Source organism: Callithrix jacchus, chromosome 2, assembly GCF_049354715.1.
Source record: "Callithrix jacchus isolate 240 chromosome 2, calJac240_pri, whole genome shotgun sequence".
In the NCBI taxonomy this organism is placed as follows: Eukaryota; Metazoa; Chordata; class Mammalia; order Primates; family Cebidae; genus Callithrix; species Callithrix jacchus.
In genome coordinates, this window is record NC_133503.1 from 14,385,128 (window position 1) to 14,400,255 (window position 15,128).

At 45.4% G+C, this 15,128-nt stretch overlaps 1 protein-coding gene across 1 annotated transcript in view; it reads left to right on the forward strand.

The window, feature by feature from the left end:
• The first annotated feature begins 257 nt into the window (after window positions 1-257).
• The window catches only part of KPNA7 (karyopherin subunit alpha 7), a 38,660-nt gene continuing 23,789 nt past the window's right edge, over window positions 258-15,128 (forward strand). The window contains exons 1-4 of the mRNA XM_078357349.1: window positions 258-385; window positions 2,806-2,923; window positions 4,780-4,868; window positions 9,091-9,225. Of these exons, the coding sequence (XP_078213475.1) occupies window positions 2,848-2,923; window positions 4,780-4,868; window positions 9,091-9,225 (300 nt within the window). The 5' untranslated portion in view covers window positions 258-385; window positions 2,806-2,847. The remainder of the gene's footprint in view (window positions 386-2,805; window positions 2,924-4,779; window positions 4,869-9,090; window positions 9,226-15,128) is intronic.

Consider the following 15,128-nt stretch of genomic DNA (forward strand, 5'->3'; position numbering starts at 1 on the left):
GCTGAAGGCAGGAGAATCACTGGAACTGGGAGGCAGAGGTTGCAGTGAGCCAAGACTGCACCACTGTACTCCGCCTAGGCAACGAGAATGAAACTCTATCTCCAAAAAAAAAAAAAAAAACCCACAGATGAACATGTCGGATACCAGTGCTTTCTAGCCTGAGCTCCAGTGCTGAGGCTGTCTTACAATGCAGTTCTCTGCCCTTCCCAGATGTGCTGAGTTGCGATATGTTGCTAGGAGTAAAGCTACCTTGAGCTTGAAGTTGTATTGAAGGAATCTAAAGCCTGAAATTGTCTTAAGCCAACTTCTGTGAGGGCTCCTTGGACAGCAACTGAAGGACTCTGGATTCACCGAAGGCCCTTTGTCCACAGTGGCAGGGGAAGAGGTCAGCGTGACTCACCATGATTGAGAGCTTCGCGAATGTTTAAACCAGTTGTCACTCTGCACCTTTCTGGCTTTGAGATAGGAGAGTGGGAGAGATTGGTCAATTCCAGGAACTAATTTGCATTTCCCATGATTAGATTTGCAGACGAGGTATAGACTATTCTTGCCCAGGCTCAGGAGGAAGCTAATGCTTTAAAAGCAGGCAGAGCAATGAGGATCTGAAACCCAGAGAGACGGTGTGGGCTCTTGGTTTCCTCTGCTCTGAGGCTCAGCTGACGTGCTCTCCTGCAGCTCCTGTCTTGCTGTGGGTGGCTGGAGCTTCGGTTTAGGGACTTGTCCCTGGCGCAGTGGCTGCTGTCACTGGCAGTACCTCTGGCAGTAACTCTGTAGTTCTGTCTCCAATCCCCTTCTTCCTCCTGTTTTTTTGATAATTCTGCATTCTCTCGGGTCCTAATATGAGCATCCCCAAGATTCAATCCTTGTTCTGATCTCACATAGAGCTTGTCTCTCTGCTTACAACATCAGTCTTGGCTCTAAATTCTTTTTTTTTTTTTCCCCTGAGAAGGAGTCTTACTCTGTTGCCCAGGCTTGAGTGCAATGGCTTGATCTCAGCTCAGTGCAACCTCCGCCTCACAGGTTCAAGTGATTCTCCTGCCTCAGCTTCCCAAGTAGCTTGAATTACAGGCGCCTGCCACCACACCTGGCTAATCTTTATATTTTTAGTAGAGACAGGGTTTCACCATGTTGGCCAGGTTGGTCTCAAACTCCTGACCTCAGGTGATCCACCTGCCTTGGCCTCCCAAAGTGCTGGGATTAGCCACTGCACCTGGCTGGCTCTAAATTCCCTGATGAAAATCTCCAAATTGTCTACACTGTCCCTTTCAAATTGATATGTCAGAATTAGTCTTTTCTACCAAAATTATTCCCGGCTACTAGTCACTGAAGACTAGTCAGTTGACCTCTTTATCCAGTTTTCTCTTTTCTATAATGTAGCCTGGACCATCTTGTATGCTCATAAACAGATGAATATTCATTGCATACCTATGAGAAATATTCCCAGCTGCCTTGTGAACATTCAAACTTGGGGCCAGGTGTGGTGGATCATGCCTGGGAGGTTGAGTGGGAGATTGCTTGAGCCCAGGAGTTTGAAACCGGCCTGGGCAACATGTGAGATCCCATCTCTACAAAAAATGCAAATTAGCCAGCCCTGCTGGCTTGAGCCTGTAGTCCTAGCTACTCGAGAGGCTGAGGCAGGAGGATCACTTGAGCTCAAGAGGTTGAGGCTGCAGTGAGCCATGATCGCACTATTTATTTCACTCTAGCCTGGGCAATAGAGCAAGACCCTGTCTCAAAAACAAAACAAAAACACAAAGGCAAACTCTCTCTAATTAAGAAAAGAAAAGCTCACACTTGGTTTGATTTGAATAACCACCTCTAATTGAAGGTCAACTCCCCCGTCCCTTATCACACACCACCCTCCCTTGACAAATATTTGAGTACTTACTTTGTCATGTGTTGTGAAAGAGGTCAGAAATCCCTGCCTAAGACAAACATGGTCTTGTCATGGGGGGAGGGAAGATGGACAACCAAGAAAATATCAGGCAGTGGTTAAAGCTGAGGAGAAAATAAAAGACTGGGAAGATACTTTGGAAGGACTTTCAGAGATGTTTAAGCAGAGGCTGAATGAAGAAGAGCCAAGTGTGCAGAGATCGTGGGCGGAGCAGCTCCTTTAAAGGCCCAAATCCGATGAGCCTGAAAGGCTTGATAATGAAGTCAAGGGGTCTAGAACGCAATGATCAAGAAAGAGTTGTTGGAAATGAAAGGGGGGGAGGCCACCGTACAAAGTGTGAATTTTCTTCTAAACTCAATGTGTAGCCAGAAGAGAGGTTTTTTTTTTGAAGCAGGAGAGTTAGATCAGATTCTTTCTTTTTTGTTTTTTGAGACAGTCTCGCTCTGTTGCCCAGGCTGGAGTGAAGTGGCACAATCTCAGCTCACTGCAAGTTCCACCTCCCAGGTTCAAGCAATTCTCCTGCCTCAGCCTCCCAAGTATCTGAGACTACAGGCCCACACCACCACACCCTAATTTTTGTATTTGTGTAGAGATGGGGTTTCACTGTGTGGCCCAGGCTGGTCTCAAACTCCTGAGCTTAGGCAATCTGTCCACCTTGGCCTCCCAAAGTGCTGGGATTACATCTTATAGGCATGAGCCACTGCACCCGGCCTTATTATTTTTCAAATTTGTTTTGGAGACAGGGTCTTGCTCTGCTGTCCAGGCTGGAGTGCAGTGGTACAATCATGGCTCACTGCAGCCTCCAACTCCTGGGCTCAAGCAATGTGTCCACCTTGGCCTCCCAGTGCTGGGATTACAGGCGTGAGCTACTGCACCTGGCCAGAGAGAACATTTTCTTTTATTTTTGACAGGGTCTTGCTTTGTCACCCAGGCAGGAGTATAGTGGTGCAATCATGGCTCACTGCAGCCTTGACTTGATGGGCTCAAGCGATCCTCCCACCTCAGCCTCCCAAGTAGCTGGGACTACAGGTACGTGCCAACATGCCAAACTAATTTTTATATTTTTTGTAGAGACAGGGTCTCACTTTGTTTCCCACATTTGTCTCAAACATCTGGCCTTAAGCAATTCTTCACCTTAACCTCTCAAGTTATGGGGATTACAGGCATGAGCCACTGTGCCTAGCTAATCAGATTTTTTTTTTTTTTTGAGATGGAGTCTCACTCTGTTGCCCAGGCTGGAGTACAGTGGTGTGATCTTGGCTCACTGCAACCTCTGCCTCCTGGGTTCAAGTGATTCTCCTGCCTCAGCCTCCAGAGTAGCTGGGACTATAGGTGCCTGCCGTCATACCTAGCTACTTTTTGTATTTTTAGTAGAGACAGGGTTTCGCCATGTTGGCCAGGTTGGTCTTGAACTCCTGACTTCAGGTGATCCACAATCATGTGGAGTCTGTGCAAAGCACAGATTGGAATAAGGCAATGGGAGAAGCAGGGAGACCAGCTAGAAGGTAATGATAGTAGTGTGGGTGAGAGGTGATGGTGGTCTGGATTGGGGTGGAAGCAGTCTACTGAAGGATTCTCAGTGACTTGTGCTTGAGACTATCCTGACCCCATGTGCTGGTGCATTGAGTGTAGGATTTTCCTGTTGCAGCCTTTGGGTGGGGGGCGCTCCTCACCATCCCGTATATATGCCTGATTCATAACTCCTCAGACACACCCTGTGAAAGGTGGCTTCTTTTTTTTTTTTTTTTTTCTTTTTGGAGTACAGTGATGCAATCTCAGCTCACTGCAGTCTCCACCTCCTGGGTTCAAGTGATTCTCCTGCCTCAGCCTCCCAAGTAGCTGGAGTTGTAGGCATCCACCACCATGCCTGGCTAATTGTTGTATCTTTAGTAGAGACGGGGTTTCGCCATGTTGGTCAGGCTGGTCTGAAACTCCTGACCTCAAGTGATTAATCTGCCTCAGCCCCAGAAGGTGCTGGGATTATAGTGTGAGCCATTGCACCTCGCATGAAAGGCTTCTGTATATGACAACCAGCCTACCTGTCTCGTTGAGGACCTAGTTGAAGCCAAAGCACCTTTAAAAGGTTTCCTTACTGTTAATGCCCAGGGCTGGTCGTCTTGGTGCTCTCACGGTGCTCACAGCTTACTGAGCTGGTGTGGCAATGCTTATAGGAGCTGTCTTCAAGTGTGGTGTGGTGGCTCGTGCCTGTAATCCCAGCGTTTTGGGAGGCTGAGATGGGAGGATCACTTGAGCTCAGGAGTTCAAGACCAGCCTGAGCAACATGGTAAAAAGCCAACTTACTGTATGTATATATATATGTGTGTGTGTGTACATATATATATACACATATATATGTATACATATATATAAACACACAGACACACAGACATGCACACACACACACACAGACACACAGATACATGCACACACACACAGACACACACACACACAAATAAGCCAGGTGTGGTTTATTTGTAAACCTGTAGTCCCAGCTACTCAAGAGGCTGAAATGGGTGGATCACTTGAGTCCAGGACGTCGAGGTTGCAGTGAGCCATGATTGTGCCATTGCACTCCAGCCCAGGTGACAGAGTGAGGCCCAGTTGCCAACAAGCACACCTTGCAGACATAGGACTTGGAACTGAGAAGTCTAGACTCTTGTTCTTGCTTCCAGGCTGAGCCCAAGGGCTGGGGATGGGGAGTCTGTGCTGTATATGTGGATTCTAACTCGCACTCAGCTTCTCTGGTCTCAAAAAATAAAGTGCTGACTTACTGGGTCTGTCCTCTGCTCCACTGGGAGCACTTGAAGGGTTAGAGCCTGATGAGACTGATGTAATAACCTACACAATGGGCACTGAAAATCTCTTTGTTCTTGCCCAACCTGCAGGTGACTTACTACTACCCACCAATATGCCGAGCTTAGATGCTCCAGAAGAGAGGCTGAGAAAATTTAAGTACCGAGGCAAAGATGCATCTGTGAGTATAAAGCACCCACCTGCTTCTTTCAAGGACCAGTGCGATCTGCATAAAAAATAGGATGGAGAGGCCAGGCGCAGTTGCTCACACTTGCAATCCCAGCACTTTGGGAAGCCAAGGCAGGTGGATCGCTTGAGGTCAGGAGTTCGAGACCAGCCTGACCAAACACGGTGAAAGACCATCTCAACTAAAAATACAAAATTAGCCAGGTGTGGTGGCACGTGCCTATAATGCTAGCTACTTGGGAGAGTGAGGCAGGAGAATCCCAGCTTGAACCTTGGAAGTGAAAGTTGCAGTGAGCCAAGATCGTGCCACTGCATTTCAGCCTAGGCAACAAGAGCAAAACTCCATCTTAAAAAAAAAAAAAACAAAAGGCGGCGGGGGCAGGCACGGCCGCTGATGGCTGTATTCTCAGCACTTTGGGAGGCTGAGGTGGGCCGATCATGAGGTCAAGAGATCAAGACCATCCTGGCCAACATGGTGAAACCCCATCTCTACTAAAAATACAAGAATTAGCTGGGCTTGGTGGTGCACACATGTAGTCCCAGCTACTTGAGAGGCTGAGGCAGGAGAATCACTTGAACTCAGGAGGCAGAGGTTGCAGTGAGCTGAGATCTCACCACTGCACTTAGGCCTGGTGACAGAGCAAGACTCTATCTCAAAAAAAAAAAAAAAAAAAAGGGCGGGGGTGGTGGTGGGTGGTGGTGGAGAGATGGGTTGATAAGGCCAATATAGCAAAAGATTTTTTAGATAGATGCCTGAGTGTTTCCTTGAATTATCCTTTCAACTTTTCTGTATGTTTGCTATTTTCATCATAAAAAATTAAAGGTGGGAAAGACAAAAACACATGGACTTGGGAGCCAGACAACTGTGGAATCAAAGTTCCCATGGGATCTTGCAATGATTTTATTTCAGAATCCCAGGTTCTTCATCCATAAAACAGGGCTGCTTGGCTAGGCATGGTGGCTCATGCCTGTGTTTGCAGCACTTTGGGAGGCTGAGATGGGAGGACCGCTTGAGGACAGGGGTTCGAGACCAGCCTAGGCAACATAACAAGACCTCCAACTCTACAAAAATCAGCTAGATGTAGTGGCATGTGCCTATAGTCTGTTACTCAGGAGGCTGAGGTGGGAGGATTGCTCGAGCCCAGGAGTTCAAGGCTGCCGTGAACTGCGATTACACCACTGCACTCTAGCCTGGGTGACAGAGCCAGAGCCTGTCTCTAAAACAAAACCAAACAAAAAACCAGGCTGGGCTGTGCGCAGTGGCTCATGCCTGTAATCTCAGCACTTTGGGAGGCTGAGGCGGGCAGATCACCTGAGGTCAGGAGTTCAAGACAAGCCTGGCCAACATGGTGAAACCCTGTCTCTATTAAATACATAAAAAATTAGCTGGGCGTGTGGTGGGGGCCTGCAATCCCAGCCACTTGGGAGGCTGAGGCAGGAGGATCACTTGAATCTGGGAGGCAAAAGTTGCAGTGAGCTGAGATCATGCCACTGCCCTCCAGCCTGGGCAACGGTGCGAGATTCCATCTCAAAAAAAAAAAGAAAAAAAAAAAACCGAAAAACACGGGCTGCTATTTATCTCCCAGGGGCCAGTATACAGGTATTTACAGCTGCTCATGTCAATGATGAGCTGTTCTTGCTGCCAGGCTGAGCCCAAGGGCTGGGGCTGGGGAATCTGTGCTGTTTATGATTCTAACTCTGATTCAGCTGCTTTGGTTGCATAGTTTTCTGTTGCTAGCTCTGTATCTCTGTATCTTTTTTTTTTTTTTTTTTTTTTTTTTATAGTTGAAGACTTGCTCTGCACCCCAGGCTGGAGTGCAGTGTTGTAATCCTGGCTCAGTCCAACTTCTGCCTCCCAAGTTCAAGCAATTCTCATGCCTCTGCCTTCCAAGTAGCTGGGATTACAGGTGTGCACCACTATGCCCAGCTAATTTTTGTATTTTTAGTGAAGGCAGGGTTTTGCCATGTTGTCTAGGCTGGTCTCAAACTCCTGGCCTCAAGGGATCCACCCTCCTTGTCTTCCCAAAGTGCTGGGATTACAGGCATGAGCCAACACATCTGGCTCCATCTCTGCATCTTGACTGGCATCATAGAAGGTTAGCTCCGCTTTGGGAATCTGAAAGCCTGATTAGGGATGAGGGAAGCACAGGGTGACAGCAGCCTGGTCAGGCCACCGTCAGGAACCAAATCCCTCTTACAGTAACCTGTTCCAACAATGAAGCTGTCTGGCTTCTAGGACCACTGCAGATTAAAGGAAACCAGTGGGAACAAAGGAATTGAGTCCTCCACATGGACAGCAACAGGGAGGGCCTGCCAAAGAGAAGAGAAACATACAAAACTTTTCACAGGGAAGTCCTGCCTAGCGATGGGGCAAGAGTATGATGGACTCGATGATACCCACAGGTGTTCCTGCCTTGCCATATAATGCCACCATGACCCTTTAACATTTTTTCCTTTTATTATTATTGCTATTATTTGATCATGGTCTCACTCTGTCATCCAGGCTGGAGTGCAGTGGCATGATCATAGTTCACTGCAGCCTCTGCCTCCCAGGCTCTTAGCCTCCCAAGTAGCATCGTGCCCAGCTAATTTTTTGTAGACACAGGGTCTCACCTGTTGGCCAGACTGATCTTGAACTCCTGAGCTCAAGTTGTCCTCCTGCCTCAGCCTCACGAAGTGCTGAGATTGCAGGTCTGAGCCATCATGTGTGGCTGATGACCCTCTTTCAAACACGAATTAAATAGCTTAAGGAACCAGAAGTATCTCATTGTGACTTCTTTATAATTACTCCTTAAAAGACTTCAGCCTAAACTCAGCTATCTAGAAAGGTTAGGTCATTTTCCTCAGGATTCTCAACACTATAAAGTTTGAGTCATTAACTGACAAAAGGAGAAAGAGTGTCTGTGTGTGTGTGTGTGTGTGTGTGTGTGTGTGTGTATGTGTGTGTTTTAGAGGCAGGGTCTCAGTCTATTGCTCAGGCTGGAATGCAGTGTGTATGTGTGTGTGTGTGTTTTAGAGGCAAGGTCAAAGTCTATTGCTCAGGCTGGAGTGCCGTGTGTGTGTGTGTGTGTGTGTGTGTGTGTGTGTGTGTGTGTGTTTTAGAGGCAGGGTCAAAGTCTATTGCTCAGCCTGGAGTGCAGTGGTACAATCACAGCTCAAAGCAGCCTAGACCTCTCTGGCTCAAGGGATCCTCCCACCTTAGCCTCCCAAGTAGCTGGGACTACATGTGCATGCCACCACATCCAGCTAATTTTTTTTTTTTTTTTTTTTTTGGTAGAGATAGGGTTTTGCTATGTTGTCCAGGCTGGTCTGGAATACCTGGCCTTAAGTGATCCTCCTGCCTTGACCTCCCAAAGTGCTGGGATTACAGGCATGAGTTGCCATGCCCAGCCTTGTTTTAATTTTAATCACCCTCAGTACAAAGTCTCGGGGATGAAGGCCCTAATGGCTTATAGACAGGTTTTATTAATAGTGGAAATGGGTTACATGCAGTTGCTAAGCCTGTAATCCCAGCACTTTCGGAGGCTGAGGTGGGTGGATCACGAGCACAGGAATTTGAGACCACCCTGGCCAACATGGTGAAACACTGTCTCTGCTAAAAATACAAAAATTAGCAGGTATGGTGATGCATGCCTGTGATCCCAGCTATTTGAGGCTGAGACACAAGAATGGTTTGAACCCCAGAGGCAGAGGTTGCAGTGAGCCAAGATCACATCACTGCACTCTAGCCTGGGTGACAGAGTGAAACTCCATCTCAAAAAAGTAGTGGAAATGATCAGGGCATCTAGGACATGGACAGTCCCCTAATTATCGATGGCACCACCTATTAAGCCACCACTGAAAAGGCCTGGGCACATTCAAGAAGCAGCCATACTCTTCAGGAACCGATCAGCATTGGTGAAGATGCGTTCAGACTTGTGAAGGGAAATAGGATGCTTTGCTGAGGTGTTTTTACAGCTGAGAATCCTGACCTGTCAAGGTTGTACATGGTCTTGCTTTATTTTGGAAGGAAGATCGAATTATTTTCTAGACATGATAGAAGAGAAAGCAGAAGAGGATATAAACAGCTGAGATGATTTATTAACTGTGATCTGAACTCTTTCAGCCTGTTGGATTTGTAAAAATGAGACTGGATACTTTGAAACGTGTTTGACAGACTAAATGTGGTGACATCCCCACTCCTGGTTCTAAATGCTCCAATTTCTTTTCCTCACTAGCTGAGGCGACAGCAGAGGATGGCAGTCAGCCTGAAGCTCCGAAAGGCCAAGAAGGATGAACAGACATTAAAGAGAAGGAATATCACCAGCTTCTGCCCTGATACCCCTTCTGAAAAAACAGCCAAAGGGGTGACGGTCAGTACATAGTGTTTAGAGCAGTCTTGTGCAAAATATGTTCTTAGTGTCTCTGGCAGGAAAATGTTTAATAGATTCAGAATTTGCAAACTCTCATTTGGGGCTTTTAAAGAAAAGAGTGAAGAGATTATAGTTTCAACTAAACTGCCTTTGTCAAAAGGAAAATGGCCATTACTCCTGTGTTTGTGAGCTGTGGAATCTAGGTCCTAGTTGGGGATGGAAAGGGTGCTATTTCTTTTTTTATTTTACTTTTTTCTTCTTTTTTGAGACAGAGTTTCATTCTTGTTTCCCAGGCTGGAGTGCAATGGTGTGATCTTGGCTCACTGCAACCTCTGCCTCCCGGGTTCAAGTGACTGCCTTAGCCTCTTGAGTAGCTGAGATTGCAGACATGCATCACCACACCCAGCTAATTTTGTATTTTTAGTAGAGCGGGGTTTCTCCATGTTGGTCAGGCTGGTCTCTAACTCCCTATCTCAAGTGATCTGCCCACCTTGGCCTCCCAAAGTGCTGGGATTAAAGGCGTGAGCTACCATGCCCAGCTTACATTTTTATCTCTTTAATTTTTAATTTTTGAGACAGGGTCTCTCTCTCTCACCCAGGCTGGAGCACAGTGGCACAATCAGAGCTCATCGCAGCCCTAACCTCCCTGGGTTTAAATGAGCCTCCTGGCTCAGCTTCCAGAATACCTGGGACTACAGGCACTCACCACCATGCCTGATGAATTTTTGTGTTTTTTATAGAGACAGGGATTTGCCCTGTGGCCCAGGATGGTCTCAAACCCCTGACTCAAGTGATCTGCCCGCCTCAGCCTCCCAAAGTACTGGGATTACAGGCGTGAGTCACTGCGCCTGGCCAAAAAGGTGATTATTTCTCATTGAAAATTCACTTGCTACCTGTAAGCCTGAAAACTGAGGAAATGAGGGTGGGTGAAGGTTATTTCTCAGTGGAGGCATCTAGTCCCTGGGTTAAATCTTCCCTTCTCCATTTACCCCAACTTCATTAAATGCAGATTCAAGGTTAGTTGGGTTGACTTCAAGGTTAGTTTGGTTTCTGTGAATCCCGAATGCCTTGACCAGAAGTTTTCCTTCTTAGCACCTCAATAATGTTGCCTCTGTATGTCTTTTGGGGTACACTACTGTCTGTGTCCTACCTTAATTACCCACATGTACCCTTTTTACCCTGCTAGGCTTAGGGCTCTTAGAGGACAGAGTCCGCTTTCATTTTTACCACATGGGTCCAGTGGTGCCTTCCCATTCATCATTGAAATGGGTAGTCATTCTCTGAATTACCATAGGAATCTGAACTAGTTCTCTAGTTAGCTTCATTCGTTTGGAGCAGTCCCTGGAATCCCCCATCCAAGAAAGGTATGAAACAAAAGGGAAAATAAGGCCAGATGCAGTGGCTCACACCTGTAATCCCAACACTTGGGGAGGCTGAGGTGGGTGGATCACCTGAGGTCAGCAGTTTGAGATCAGCCTCGCCAACATGGTGAAACCCAGTCTCTACTAAAAATACAAAAACTAGCCAGGCGTGGTGGGGTGTGTCTGTAATCCCAGCTATTCGGGAGGCTGAGGCAGGAGTATCGCTTGAACCTGGGGGGCAGAGGTTGCAGTGAGCCGAGATCATGCCACTACTCTCCAGCCTGGGTGACAGAGCGAGACTTCATCTCAAAAAAAGAGAAAAAAGTTGCTTACCTTTTGGTTCTATATTAGCGTTTTTTTTTTTTTTTTTTAATTCAAAGAAATGTAGGTATAACTCATACTTCAAAATTCACTCTTGAAGTACCTGATCAGTGGTTTCGAATATAGTCACCAAGTTGTGCAACCATCACCACTAGATAATTCCAGAACCTATTCATCACCTCGAATAGAAACTCCACACTCATTCAGTAGTCACTCCCCATTCCTCACCCACTACAGTCCCTGCAAGCACTAGTCTACTTTCTGTCTCTTGAGTAACCTCTTCTCTACATTCCCTGTAAATGCAGTCATACGACATGCAAGCTTTTGTGTTTAGCTTTCATGTTTTCAGAGTTCATGTTGTAGCCTGTATCAGTACTTCCTTCCTTTTGGACAGAATGACATTCAGTTGTATGGGTAGACCACAGTTTGTGTATCTATTTGTTTATAAGATAAATAAATATAAGTCTCACTCTGTCGCCCAGGCTGGAATGTAGTGGCGCAATCTCGGCTCACTGCAACTTTCGCCTCCTGGGATCAAGCGATTGCCCTGCCTCAGCCTCCCGAGTAACTGGGATTAGAGGCCCATGCCACCAAGCCTGGCTAATTTTTGTATTTTAGTAGATAGGGGATTTCACCATGTTGGCCAGGTTGGTCTTGAACTCGTGACCTCAAGCAGTCCGCCCACCTTGGCGTCCCAAAGTGCTGGGATTACAGGCATGAACCACCGTGCCTGGCCTGTTTATCCATTTATTAGTTGGGGGACATTTGAGTTGTTTCTACTTTTTCGTTATTATGATGAGTGCTGTCATTAACATCTGTGTACAAGTTTTTATGTGGATGGATGTCTTCAGTTCCACTGAGAATAACTAGGTTATGTGCTGAGTCTGTTTCACTCTTTGTGGTAGACTGTATTATGGCACCCCAAGTGTCTGCATCTTTTAATCCCCAAACCTGTGAATGTTACTCTATGACGAAAGGGACCCTGCAGATGTGATCAAGTTGAGAACTTTGAGATAGAGAGGTGATTCTGTATTATATGGGTAGGACTGGCATTCAATGGGTCTTATAAGAAGAGCAATGTGATGATAAAAGCAGATGTGAGGGATGGTGGCTCATGTCTGTAATCCCAGCACTTTGGGAGGCTCAGGCAGGAGGATCACTTGAGATCAGGTGCTCGAGACCAGCCTGGCCAACATGGTGAAACCTCATCTCTACTAAAAATAAAAAAATTAGCCGGGTGTGGTGGTGCACACCTGTAATCCCAGCACGTTGGGAGGCCAAGGTGGGAGGATCACTTAAGGTTAGGAGTTCAAGTCCAGCCTGGCCAACATGGTGAAACCCCATCTCTACCAAAAACACAAAAATTAGCTGGATGTGGTGGTGTGTGCCTGTAATCTCAGCCACTCAGGAGGTGGAGGCAAGAGAATCACCGGAGCCTGGGAGGCAGAGGTTGCAGTGATCCAAGATCACACCACTGCACTCCAGCCTGGGTGACAGAGCAAGACTCTGTCTCCAAAAAAAAAAAAAAAACCACTGCATGGGGGGAGATGGGCAGATATTAGCCTGGTGTGCTTTGAAGATGGAGGGAGGGACCACAAGTCAAGGAATACATGAGAAGCTGAAAAGAGCAAGGAAACAGATTCTCCTCTCAGAGCCTTCAGGGGGAACTAGCCCTGTTGATATCTTAATTTTAGCCCAGTGAAATCTATTATGAACTTCTGACCTTCTGAACCACAGGAATAAGTCTGTGTGTTCTAAGTGACTAAGTCTGTGGTAGCTTTTGCAGCAGCAATAGGAAACATGATGTCAAGCCATTTTCTAAAGTGGTTCCACCACCATACATCTTGACATTCCTAACAATACTTGTAATTGTTTATTTTTTATAATTATAGCTATCTAGTGGGTTAAAAAAACTATGTTACTATGATTTTATGATTTTCATGTTTTACCTTTTTTGGTTGATGTTTTGAGACAGAGTCTTGCTGTGTCACTCAGGCTGGAATGCAGTGTTATGATCATAGCTCACTGCAGCCTCAAACTCCTGGGCTCAAGCAATCCTCTTGCCTCAGCCTCCTAAGTAGGGGGGACTACAGGCATACACCACCACACCTAGCTAATTTAAACATTTATTTGGTGGAGATGGGGTTCTCACTATGTTGCCCAGTCTGGTCTTGAACTCCTGGCCTCAAGTAATCCTCCCACCTCGACCTCCCAAAGTACTAGGATGTGCTTTTCATGTGCTTAATGACTATTTGTGTATTTTCTTTGGAAAAATGTCTATTCTGACTGGGCACAGCAACTCACACACCTATAATCCCAGCACTTTGGGAGGCCAAGGTGGGTGGATCACTTGAGGTCAGGAGTTTGAGACTAGCCTGGCCAACATGGTGAAGTCCCATCTCTAGTAAAAATACAAAAATTATCCAGGTGTGGTGGTGGGTGCCTGTAACCCCAGTTACTTGGGAGACTGAGAAGGGGAATTGCTTGAACCCAGGAGGCAGAGGTTGCAGTGAACTGAGGTCATGCTACTGCACTCCAACCTGGGTGACAGAGCAAGACTATCTTGGCGGGGGCGGCGGGCGGGGGGGGGAGTCTATTTTTAAGTCAAATAAATTGGGTTTTATTGAGTTGTAAGAATTCCTTATATTCTAGATATTAAACCTTAGCAGATATGACTTGCAAATATATTCTACTGCTCTGTGGGTTGTCTTTTCACTTTTTGATAGTATCCTATGAAGCATAACAGTTTTTAATTTTGAAGAAGTCTAGCTTATTTTCTTGGCTGTGTTTTAGGTGTCATATTCAAGAATCCATTGCCTAATCTAAGGTCACAAAGATTTATGCTTATGTTTCTTTCTAAGAGTTTATAATTTTAGCTCTTGCTTTTAGGCCTTTGAGCCATTTGGAGTTAATTTTTGTAAATAGAGGAGAAGTTCAACTTTGTGCTTTTGCATATGATCATAGTTGTACGAGCACAATTATTTGATGAGACTATTTTCTACCCATTGAATTTTCTTGGTACCTTTGTCAAAAAAATCAATTGACCATGAATATAAGAGTTCATCTGTGGACTGTCAGTTCTCTTCCATTGGTCTATATGTTTATCTTTATGCCATCAAATATTTGATTACTGTAGTTTTGTGGTAAGGTTTGAAATTGAGAAGTGTGAGTCTTCCAGCTTTGTCCTTTTTTTCAATATAATTTTGGCTATTCTGGATCCTTTGTATTTCTATATGAATTTAAAAATCAGCTTGTCAATTTATTCCATAAAGGCAGCTCAGCTTTTGATGGAGATTGCATTAAACTTATAGAGTGGAGTCATTGAACCTATAAGGTGGAGTATTGCCATTTTAATATGAAGTCTTCCCGTCCATGAACGTGGGATACCTTTTCATTTATTTCAGTTCTCTTTATTATTAATTTTTTACAGTTGCATTATAAAACTCACATTTCTTTTGATAAATTTATTACTAAGCATTTTATTGTTTTTATGTTATTGTAAATTAAATTGCTTTTTGATTTTTGATCACTGCTAGTGTATAAAAATACAATTAATTTTTGTGTATCAATTCTGCAACCTAGCTGAATTTATTAGCTCTAGGCTTTTTGTGTAAATTCCTTAGAATTTTCTATATATAAGATTATGTCAACCAGGCATGGTAGCCCACACCTGTAATCCCAGGATTCGGCACTTTGGGAGGCTGAGGTGGGCAGATCACGAGGTCAAGAGTTTGAGACCAGCCTGGCCAACGTGGTGAAATCCCATCTCTACTAAAAATACAATAATTAGCTGGGCATGGTGGCACGTGCCTGTAATCCCAGCTACTTGGGAGGCTGAGGCAGGAGAATCACTTGAACTCAGGAGGTGGAAGTTGCAATGAGCTGATATCACGCTACTGCACTCCAGCCTGGGCGATAGAGCAAGACTCTGTCTTGGGGGAAAAAAAAGATTATGTCACTTGCAAATAGTTTTATTTCTTCCTTTCCAATCTGGGTTCACTTTATTTGTTGCCTAATTAATGCATCTAGAACTTCCAATACCATATTGGATAAAAGTGAAAAGAGCACATCCTTGTCTTATTCCTGATCTTGGGGGAAACCTTTAGACTTTCACCATTAAGTATGAGGTTACCTCTGAGTTTTTTGTAGATGCCTTATCAGAATGAAGATGTTACCTTTTATATCAGTTTGTTGAGCGTTTTTTTAATTATGAAAATATGT